The sequence below is a fragment of the Cucurbita moschata genome, unplaced genomic scaffold (assembly GCF_002738365.1).
Source record: "Cucurbita moschata cultivar Rifu unplaced genomic scaffold, Cmos_1.0 Cmo_Scf00015, whole genome shotgun sequence".
NCBI lineage: Eukaryota > Viridiplantae > Streptophyta > Magnoliopsida > Cucurbitales > Cucurbitaceae > Cucurbita > Cucurbita moschata.
In genome coordinates, this window is record NW_019268531.1 from 283,916 (window position 1) to 293,831 (window position 9,916).

At 33.3% G+C, this 9,916-nt stretch overlaps 2 protein-coding genes across 10 annotated transcripts in view; one reads left to right on the top strand and one right to left on the bottom strand.

Moving 5' to 3' along the window:
* LOC111453615 (TSL-kinase interacting protein 1-like) overlaps positions 1-279 on the bottom strand; it is a 4,661-nt gene extending 4,382 nt beyond the window's left edge. For all 4 annotated transcript variants that reach the window (XM_023094776.1, XM_023094775.1, XM_023094771.1 and 1 more), the window contains exon 1: positions 170-279. The gene's annotated coding sequence lies outside the window, so the exon portion shown is untranslated. The remainder of the gene's footprint in view (positions 1-169) is intronic.
* Positions 280-772: 493 nt separating this feature from the next.
* On the top strand, positions 773-6,566 carry LOC111453847 (UDP-rhamnose/UDP-galactose transporter 4-like). 6 transcript variants are annotated; one of them, XM_023095113.1, is made up of 6 exons: positions 773-967; positions 2,000-2,228; positions 2,403-2,587; positions 2,674-2,874; positions 3,163-3,324; positions 5,920-6,566. In XM_023095113.1, the coding sequence occupies exons 2-6, from the start codon at positions 2,099-2,101 to the stop codon at positions 6,244-6,246; spliced, it is 1,005 nt and encodes a 334-aa protein (XP_022950881.1). In that variant the 5' UTR covers positions 773-967; positions 2,000-2,098; the 3' UTR covers positions 6,247-6,566. The 6 variants fall into 6 exon arrangements, with proteins under 6 accessions (XP_022950881.1, XP_022950885.1, XP_022950882.1 ...); XM_023095117.1 differs by having other exon boundaries at positions 788-967; positions 2,055-2,228; XM_023095114.1 differs by lacking the exon at positions 773-967 and adding an exon at positions 978-1,212.
* The last annotated feature ends 3,350 nt before the right edge of the window (positions 6,567-9,916 follow it).

Consider the following 9,916-nt stretch of genomic DNA (forward strand, 5'->3'; position numbering starts at 1 on the left):
AAAAAAAAAAAAAAAAAAAAAAAAAAAAAAAAAAAAAAAAAAAAAAAAAACATACGACTTCAATTTCAAAAGTTTCAGAGCGAAAAGATAAGAGATTACAACCCAAGGAGGTAGCAATCAAAATTGATTGAATTTTCGAATAACAAATCGGTAGAAGACGAGAACGTACACAGAGTTCAGAATCTTTCGCAGCAGAGACGTTCGGCTTGAGAGAGATTTGAATTGAGACGTGAAAATGATAACGCGGGAAATATAAATTTTTCAGATGAGTCGGTTGCAGTTCCGCCGCAGATTTTCGCTCTCTCCCGCTTTTATACATTCCACTATTCTACCAATACAAAATGACGAATTTGCCCTTAGAGCATTTGCCATTGACCAATAAAGCTGCCTTTAGTTTTTTTTTTTTTTTTTAATTTGAGTAGTTAATGTAATTTTAGTTATTAATATAATATTTAAAATAAATATAATTTTTTATAAAATAACTCTGGGCAATTCAATCAACTTGAAATTTAAAATTTTAAATAATTAATTGTCTTATTTATATTTTCCTATAAAATAAATAATGAGATAACATATTAATTTAAAAAATAATTATATTGGATTAGGTTAAAATTTGTATTTATTTTAAAAAATGAGATGGTTTTTAAATTGTTATTGAAAAAAAATCTTTAATATAGTCGTTTCAGGAGTTATATTTTACATCTGTATAAATGAAATTAAATAGAATTATTAAAAAAAAAACAGTAAAATAAAAATCAGTGTCTGTTATGAACGGGAGTCTGCTGGTTGTCGTTGGTGGAGGGAAGAAGAAAGAGGAATTTAATAGAATTGGAGAATGTCTCTACCAATTCAATCGTTAAACATTCTTCTCCGCCATTTTGCAGCATTTAATGGCGGCAAATCTGGAGCGTTTCTTCTGCTTTTCAACTCCTTTTTAGGTCTCCATCTCTTCCTCTTAATTTCGAAGGTTCGTACTTGCCTCGACCTTTCACAGTTTTGACCGCTTCGTTCTTTCTCGCCTGCTTTTGTTTGTTTGCACTTGCAGGAAAAAGTCTTTTTCAATCGAATCACACACGAAGCATCGTTGATTCTTCTCTTTTTTTTGTTCAATTTTGTTCGTCTGGGCTGTTTCCTTCGATTGAGATTCCATAAGCCTGTTCTTCCTGATCCATTGTGTTGTGTGGAGTCTGGTAGGAGTAGATTTAATTTAATGTGCGTTTTGCTTCATTTTTTTTTTTTTTTTTATGTTTATTGTTTTGCTTGTTTGGATTACGTAGAAGTGAGATCTGCTGATCGGTGTGTTCAATCTCCGCAGGAATTTGGGTCTCCTTTGTGATTTAAACCTGTTGATTTTGTTCTTCAGCTCTTGAATATTTGTCCACTTTGTTTCGTTGTTTAGCTTATTGTTCTCGATTCTAGTTGTTTTAGCTTGAATTTCTTTTGGGGTCGTTTTGGCTATTTTCTGGACTTTTTTTTTAGTTTTTACATTTACGGTTTTACAATGACCTAAGAGTTAATTATGGCCAACGTAACAATTCTACAAGGAAACATCTCCGTTGCGATTTATTTATTTATTTTTAGTTTGAGATCTGAATCCCTTAATCTTAAATGCTATACCAATGAAAGCGCTTAAGTAGAAAGACCTGCACTTTGAAATTGGCCTGTGATTTACTTTCATGAGCTTTCGTTTTGGTTGACTAGTACATGTTTTGTATGATCAAGCTTGTCTAGCCACCGAATTTTTTGTTTGTAAATAAATTTGGAACGTTGTTGTAAAATTTGAAGTTTTCCTTTGAAACTTGTTGACCTTTAGGATTTATTTTTCTTCACTTGTCATTTTGACCTGGTTATTTTCCATCTGCACCTACTGTTTTATATGTTTAAGTTAAATCTTATCTCGATTAAATAATTTAAAATTTTCTTGGTTCTTCTTTGTCCTTCTATTTATTTATTGATACTAGTCATTGGTACTTTGCTGATGGTAAATTTTGTACTACAGATAGGACTGTTGAGCATCAAGATCAAGCACTTCTGGTTTTTTCTTTTGAATGAAGATTGAGAACTTCAAGTGCTGATTAAAAACAAAGTATAGATTGCAATGTCTTCACCTGGCAAGATTGATAATAAGTCAACTCTTGATGCTGCCTCATGGATGTTCAATGTCGTCACGTCTGTTGGGATAATCATTGTCAATAAAGCATTGATGGCCACATATGGATTCAGCTTTGGTATGCATGATAGGGCTCACCATATATTCAAATTATGTTCTTTCTTTTACATTTCTAGTAGTATAGTATCCATGTCATGGACAAAGTGAACTTCGGTTGCTAAACATTAGTATTACAAGTTTTATTTTGTTCCAAATGCGATCTTTTTTTATTAATATGTTTATCACGTCGCAGCTACAACTTTAACTGGTCTACATTTTGCCACAACCTCCTTGCTGACTTTTATTCTCAAGCGACTTGGGTATATTCAAGATTCTCGCCTACCATTCCTTGACATTCTTAAATTTGTTATATTTGCAAACTTCTCCATTGTGGGAATGAACGTGAGCTTGATGTGGAATTCTGTTGGGTTCTATCAGGTTTTTTCCCCTTAATTGTTAAATGTTCGTTCTTCCCTCGTTTATAGAATTAAGACATGAGGTTGTAATTCTTCTCTCATCATCAGATTGCGAAGCTGAGTATGATCCCAGTATCTTGTTTCCTAGAAGTTGTTTTCGATAAGGTGCAATACTCGAGGGACACAAAACTTGCCATACTGTTAGTTCTACTTGGTGTTGGAGTTTGTACTATCACTGATGTTAGTGTCAACATAAAAGGTTTTGTGGCTGCCATAGTGGCAGTATGGAGCACTGCGTTGCAGCAGTATGTAAGTAACTGCATCATTAATCTTAAATTGGTACTGCTGTGTAAAATTGTTTGAAATTATGAACTTATTTTTGGGTTATCTTGAAATTACAGTAGTGGCGTGTTGTTGATTTTCTATCGGATTAGTTTTTATCACTATGTGGTTATCTTGCAATAGTGGTGAATGATTGAATTTTTTATAGATAGTTTTTTACCACTTTTCTCATGTTGAAATAAAGGCAATCTGATAGCGTAGTTTCACAATTATTATTCTTCTAATACAGCCTTGGCCCTTTTTCTCTGGGTGCAGTATGTACATCATCTCCAGCGAAAATATTCTCTTGGATCCTTCAACTTATTAGGCCATACCGCTCCAGTGCAGGCTGCTTCTTTGCTGTTAGTTGGGCCATTTTCAGACTACTGGTTGACTGGAAAGAGAGTTGATACCTACGGATACACTTTTGTGTCCTCGGTAAGATTTTATATATAAAAGAATCTGGCATTTTCCTATCTATCACAGTTGATATGGCAGTCCTAAATTCTTTTTATGGGAAACATAAACATTTCACTGGTATGGTGAAATAGACACTCCTTAAAAAACGAAATATTGATTATTGAAATATCTCTAAAAAATCCAACAATTTAATTGCTTTATTATTAATCAGGAAAATTTTAGTTTTAACCACAATAAACCACTAATTAACTCTGAGTACCTATATAAAATTCGTTATATGCATAGTGAACTAAGGACTGTCATTTTCCCTAATATGACTACTTACAAGTTGTTATTGCTTATGAAACTAAAACTACATGCCTTGAATTGGATGGAGCTTGGATATTTTTTAAATACAAGAAACAATTTGATTGATATGGGAAAGTTTACAAAGAAATCCTGTAAGGACTTCCTACCAAAGCCCAATCCTTCCAAAAGCACATACTGAAGGCCAATATCATTTAGTTAATATTCCAATGAAATCCATCCAAAACCACCCCTATCATTATTTACAAGAGACTAATTGTTGGAAAAGAAAGGTTGTCCACAGGTACCCAAACAGAAACAATGATATTTGGCTATTTCAAACATATCTGTGCAATCCTGTGCTGAATCACCGAACACCTATTATTCCTTTCCAACCAAGATATTCATAGCGTGGATTTGCTTGCACTAATGCATAATTTCCTGTGGATCATCTCATGCCATCAGTTCTTCCCAATATTTCTAGTTTTTATTGTTACACCATCAGCTTCCACCCACTTCAATCTATTTGAGAAGAGACAGAAACTTTATTGAAAGAACAACCTAATGGCCAACGAGACAGAAACTTTTTCTTTAAGAATTTTCTTCCCAAATCAGATTGGAAGTTTGTGATCAAGGAGAATCAAATCTCTTGGCGCTTTTATAGTTTCATTTTGACAGAGGAAGGCCCCTTTGAAAGCCTCTGTCCCTGTTTCTCAAAGAAGAGTTTGAGCATCTATAAAATAAGATTGAAAAGACCATGTCTTTTTACCCTTGCCCCATTACTTTTTTAAATAAAAAGGCGATGTCTCTTTCTCTTCGAGTTTTAAGATTTGTCTCTTGAATAGAGGTGGCCCTTGCATGTCACTTAGATTATGACAAGGCTATATTATCTTCAGAAAACAATTTTTGAAGGTCTTTATTCTAATCTTCTCTAACGGCAGATCCTCCAAGTTTTTTGCATTGATCTCATAGGTCTTTTGCTGGTTTAAGCTTCCTTTGTTAAGTAGTTCAGTAGCGAATAAATTCTGGACAATACCCATCTGTTTATCGTTTGGCTTCATGGAAAATTCTTGCTGGTCCTTTAGAAATGCCGTTGTGAGCTCTGTTCCTCATAGATAGAGGTTTCCAATGATTGGAGGAGACTATTGAGCTACAAACGAAATGCCATCTTCCTTTTGAATGTTTGTTTCAGTGAGGAACAAAACGGCCTCAATAGCTACAAAACATCTGTAATGGAAAATTCTTGCTGGTTCTTTAGAAATGCTGTTGTGAGCTCTGATGTTCCTCATAGATATTGGTTTCCAATGATTGAAGGGGACTATTGAGCTACAAAGGAAATGCCATCTTCCTTTTGAATATTCGTTTCAGTGAGGAACAAAACAGCCTCAGTAGTTATCTTAACTATAGCAGCTTTCAAACTTTTTACCAAACGTGAAGTTTATAGCGGGCTTTTAGTGAAGCCACCGCATTAATGCATGAGCTTCCAAACTCCATAGACTTTGAGAGTAATGTTCCTTAAATTTGTCCACCCACCATAGGCTCGGGATAACCTCACTCCTGCCGTGGGTTATCGTGCTTTGTTTCTGTTTGGACATTTCAATATAGCTTTTTGATAATGAGTTTTTTTATAGATGAAACTAGGAATCTAAGCTCACCGCCAATTACTGTGAAAGTGCCTTATAGTAATCACTATTATCTCTTTTCTAGCAAACCCTTCTCCTTTTCACCTTATCGCTCAGGATGACTGACTACAGTATAAGTCAATTCATTTCTTTAACTTTTATCTTAGAGGGAGGCCCACTGAAGTTTTCAAAGAACCTGTTAATGTGGCCCACCAACTCCTTCCAGCCTTTTAGTTTTCACTCCAAAGAATAATGATGAACTTGCTTTTCTTGGTTCTGCAAAACTCTTTTTGTAGGTTAGCTAGCCTACCTCCTATTCACTTCCATTTACTTGTTAACAGTTTCATTTGTGACCTACAAAGTCTCCTATAACGAACAACCTTTGTGCCCAGTTGTTCAATATCTGCTTGGATCTTGTTGGAGGTAGGATCACATTACCAAACCTCAATTTGCTTATGAATCTGTGATGTACATGTAAGCTTGATTCACATGTACAAATCAAGAAAACCTTATTCTTGGTACATGGATCTCGCCAATAAAAATTTCAATCTCAAATGGAGTGTTAGTAATTCTTTCAGGATGATGCTAATTTAAATAATGCAAGATGGAAATATTTGACGACTTCTTTTTTGCCATTTCATCTGAAAAGTACGTAGCTAGTTGTTTGCTTAGCAACTGATTGTTACCAATCTGTATCCGTTTGCAGACGTTCTTGATCCTCTCATGTTCCATTGCGGTAGGGACCAATCTCAGCCAGTTCATATGCATTGGTAGGTTCACTGCTGTGACATTCCAAGTGCTCGGCCATATGAAGACCATTTTAGTCTTGACGCTAGGATTCATTTTCTTCGGGAAGGAGGGCCTCAACGTACAAGTAGTTATTGGTATGATCATTGCAATTCTAGGAATGATCTGGTATGGCAATGCCTCGTCTAAGCCAGGAGGGAAGGAGCGCCGTAGTTTTTCCTCAACGAGCAGCAAGGCATTAAAGCACGCTGGATCAGAATCTTCCGACCCTGATGAAAAGGTCTAGAGTTGAGTAGAATTTATAGTTTTTATTTATCCCCGCAATAATGTCCAAGGAAGAAAAAATAAAAGGAAATGATATAGAGAAAAGAAAAGAAAAAAAAAACATTGGATATTTGACTATAGTAGATTCCAGGAGATTCTTGACACGTAATTGGCAGGTCCCTCACTGATTTAAGTTCATTATAGCTTTTTTCCCTTCTTTTATTCACATTAAAAGGTATTCCATCTTTTGGGAGGATGCAACCTAAGGTTCCCCCTATAAAAAGCTTACAATGTTACAGAGACCACAGTAATCAATAGAAAATAGTATAGATATTTTCTCCCTGCAAGATATTTCAACCTCCATGTCTTGTCGCTGTTCCAACATTTTAGTTCATTGGTTGACAATAGGATGATCAGATTTTATGCTTTGTTGATTGAAGTTTTCTTTCCAGATATGATTACCCCATTTCGATTGCCAAACATTAGTGGACCATTAGTTGCAATCTGACTTCTTTAGAAGATCACCCAGAAATTTATACACGTGAGGAACATACCTTGTTATGTGTTAGGTGGGCTTTAAAGTGGAAGGTTCTAAGCAAATAGATACCTCTTGTTGGTTCAATGACTGTGGTCCCTTTGAAACGCAGTTTGATCTTCCAATTCTTTAAATGAATAATACCTAGCCTGCTATATGGGCTGAATCTGTTCTTTGCAACCCAGTTCTGTGGCCCTATCACAGTCCACCACATGGCAAACTTATCCTTTTCTTTTTTTAATAGCTTGGTATTTTTCTCTGTTAGACTGGTTGGGCTGCAAAAATAAATGGGTGCATGCTGCTAAACAGTTGCGTATTGCTCTTTTTTCCCTCCTTTTTTTAACACAAACACCTTTGAAACAGAGAACAGTACCTATGAATAGACCTCACTGTGGCAGTTCTTCTCTGGTGAATGATGCTTTTCATGAGATTAGTTAACTTCAGGCCGAATTTGACACTTGTGGTGTTTATTATCCGCGCAGGGCTTAGACAGCATCTGCTGCTCTCCAGGACTTTTCGTTTGCAGATTGGAAAATGCTCTCTCTCTCTCTCTCTCTCTCTCTCTAACATGTTATTCACAAGAAGATGCCTTATTTCCTATTGTAGCTTATGGGTTTTCACCCCCATAAATCTTGGATTTGCTGTGCTCATGATTATATATATGTTTTTTTGGAGACAAGCTAATGCTTAGGTTGGTTATGTTGCCCAGTGGTTCTTAGCCCTCCCCCCTTTTCTGACTTGGTGATTCTTTGAGTCATGGAGAAAAAGACAACAGGAAAAGGTTCATGGATTCACTAAAAAGCTGTAGTGAGAGAGAAAGTTAGGTTCACGCACAGCTGCATCTGGGTCCAAGAATATGTCCCTATGTGCCTAAGATTTGGGTACAAAAAATTTGGACATTATCTACATTCATATTCCTTCCACATCATTATTCATCTCCTTTGCTTCCACAATTATCCCCTTGTTTTCAAAGCTGAAGATAGCTTTCGAGCTTTGAATTGTATTGAACTCTTATGCTAATAATAAGAGAGAGAGAGGAGCACTTAAACATATTTCAATCAAACAATAATTGACTTAGCACACATTGCTAATATCACATCGTGATAGCGAAATATCACTGAAAAAAATCAAATATTTCGAATGTTTTCAACTCAGTTCAATTGTTCTTTATTTGCAGTTTTTAGGTTTTTTTTAGATGAATGATAAGCGAATGTGAAAATTTGAATCTCTAACTTTTTTTTTTTTATTCACGTCTTGATTTTTTAGATCATATTTAGTTTGATTTAGATGCGCCAGAAATTAACCTAGCCAAAATTTATCTATAAGATAATTTGGTGGATAATGGCCTGTTTAGTTTAAGTTTCAATAATTAAAATGCCTTCTTTTTTTTTTTGGTTAATTATTTTGCATATATTTCTTTAATTCTGAATAGCAACTTTATGAACTGGTTCAAGTTCTTGAGAAGCCATTTGGAACGAATTTTAGGGCTTCATGGGCCAAAATAAACCAAATGTTGAGAGACTCGGACCCGTTTTGGGAAAAGGGTTTGAAGATTTTTATTTTCTTTAAAAAGAAGGTATCAAAATTACTGTAAACACGATTATTCAAATATATAAAATCGCCAAATTACATAGTAGTTTCCAATAAACAAATGAATATTTTGTCATAATTCTAACTTTGATCGTTAAAATTACATTATTTACTTTACGTAGTGGATTATGCTTTCGTGCAACCCATTTAACGTGTTGAAAAATTAAAGAGTCTTAAAAGAAAATACATTTTTTAAGATAATTTTTTTTAAATTAAAAGTTGGTCACAAAACAATTAATAAAACCAATTGAAAATGTCAATTTTTTCGGCCTTACAGAATGTGTTCCTCATCTTTGTTACTTTTTTTTTGTTATTTCAAAAAAAAATTATTTTTCGACGATGAATTATAAAATTTAAATTTAATATCGATTAATGGACATAATTAAATAGATTACAATTTAATTGAACTTTCCGAATGAATAATTAAATAAAAAATTACTAAACGAAGAATTTAGTGAGAATCAAGAGTGGTAACAAGAGGGAGTAAGTCATCTCCATTTACGTCCTGCATACATTAAAGGATCAATACAACAATTTTTGTTTGTCCTATGTTAATTCGAGTATTTGTTTCTCTCGTGAATCCATTCATTTTAACTATTAAAATCAATTTTAATATATAGATAGATATAATGTCAATAATTATTGATATAAGTGACCCACATTATGTTTATTATATAATAAATAAATTGATGTAATTTAGTATATAGTTTAAATGCTGAATCAATGAATAGAACATAAGAATCATAGGTAATATATATAGTGTTAATTAATGTCATTCACAAGTACATCAATAGATTTCTCAAAACAAATAAATGGTTCAGGCCTTTGTAGAATTAGCTCATTAATTACGTTATCATTGCCAATAAAAACAATAACTTATAGCTTTAGCCTCCCAAATTTTCTTATTTCTATTTTAGTTCCTAAAAAAATTAAATAATATATAATATTAGAATTCCTATTCAGATACTCCAGTAAAAGATGAAATTGAAATATGTGGTGTTGAATGGAGATGGGAAAAGCTTCTGGTCTCGGTCTAGTAAAAAAATAATAAAAAATTAAACTTTTAAAATAAAATTAATTAAGATTCATTCATTTTGTTACATTTTCTTTAAACACTCGTTTGTGTTTAAAGAAAAAGAAATTTAAACGTTGAATTTCCTTAATTTTTGGGCAGAATTAATGAAGCAATTGGAAGACAGCTTTGGGTAAATCCTATCCCTTTCAATGTGATCTCTCGACTAACTATGGTTAGCTTGACTCTTAACTCAACCATCAAATCGAGTTAGGTTCCACCTTCAAGCATTTTACCTTAATTCCCCTACAAAATTTACATTTTTTAAAATACTATTTGAATTTTATTGTAAAATTTATAATATTACATAATCAAAATAACTAAATTAATTTTCGTGCTAAAATTAAATTTATAATTTTATAAAATATTGAAACTTAAATACAATTTAACATTTTAAATTTTATAGACTCAAAATCGAACAGGAATAACTAAAAATAGAAAATGATGGTTTTTTTTTTTTTTTTTTTTTTTTTTTTTTTTTTTTTTTTTTTTTTT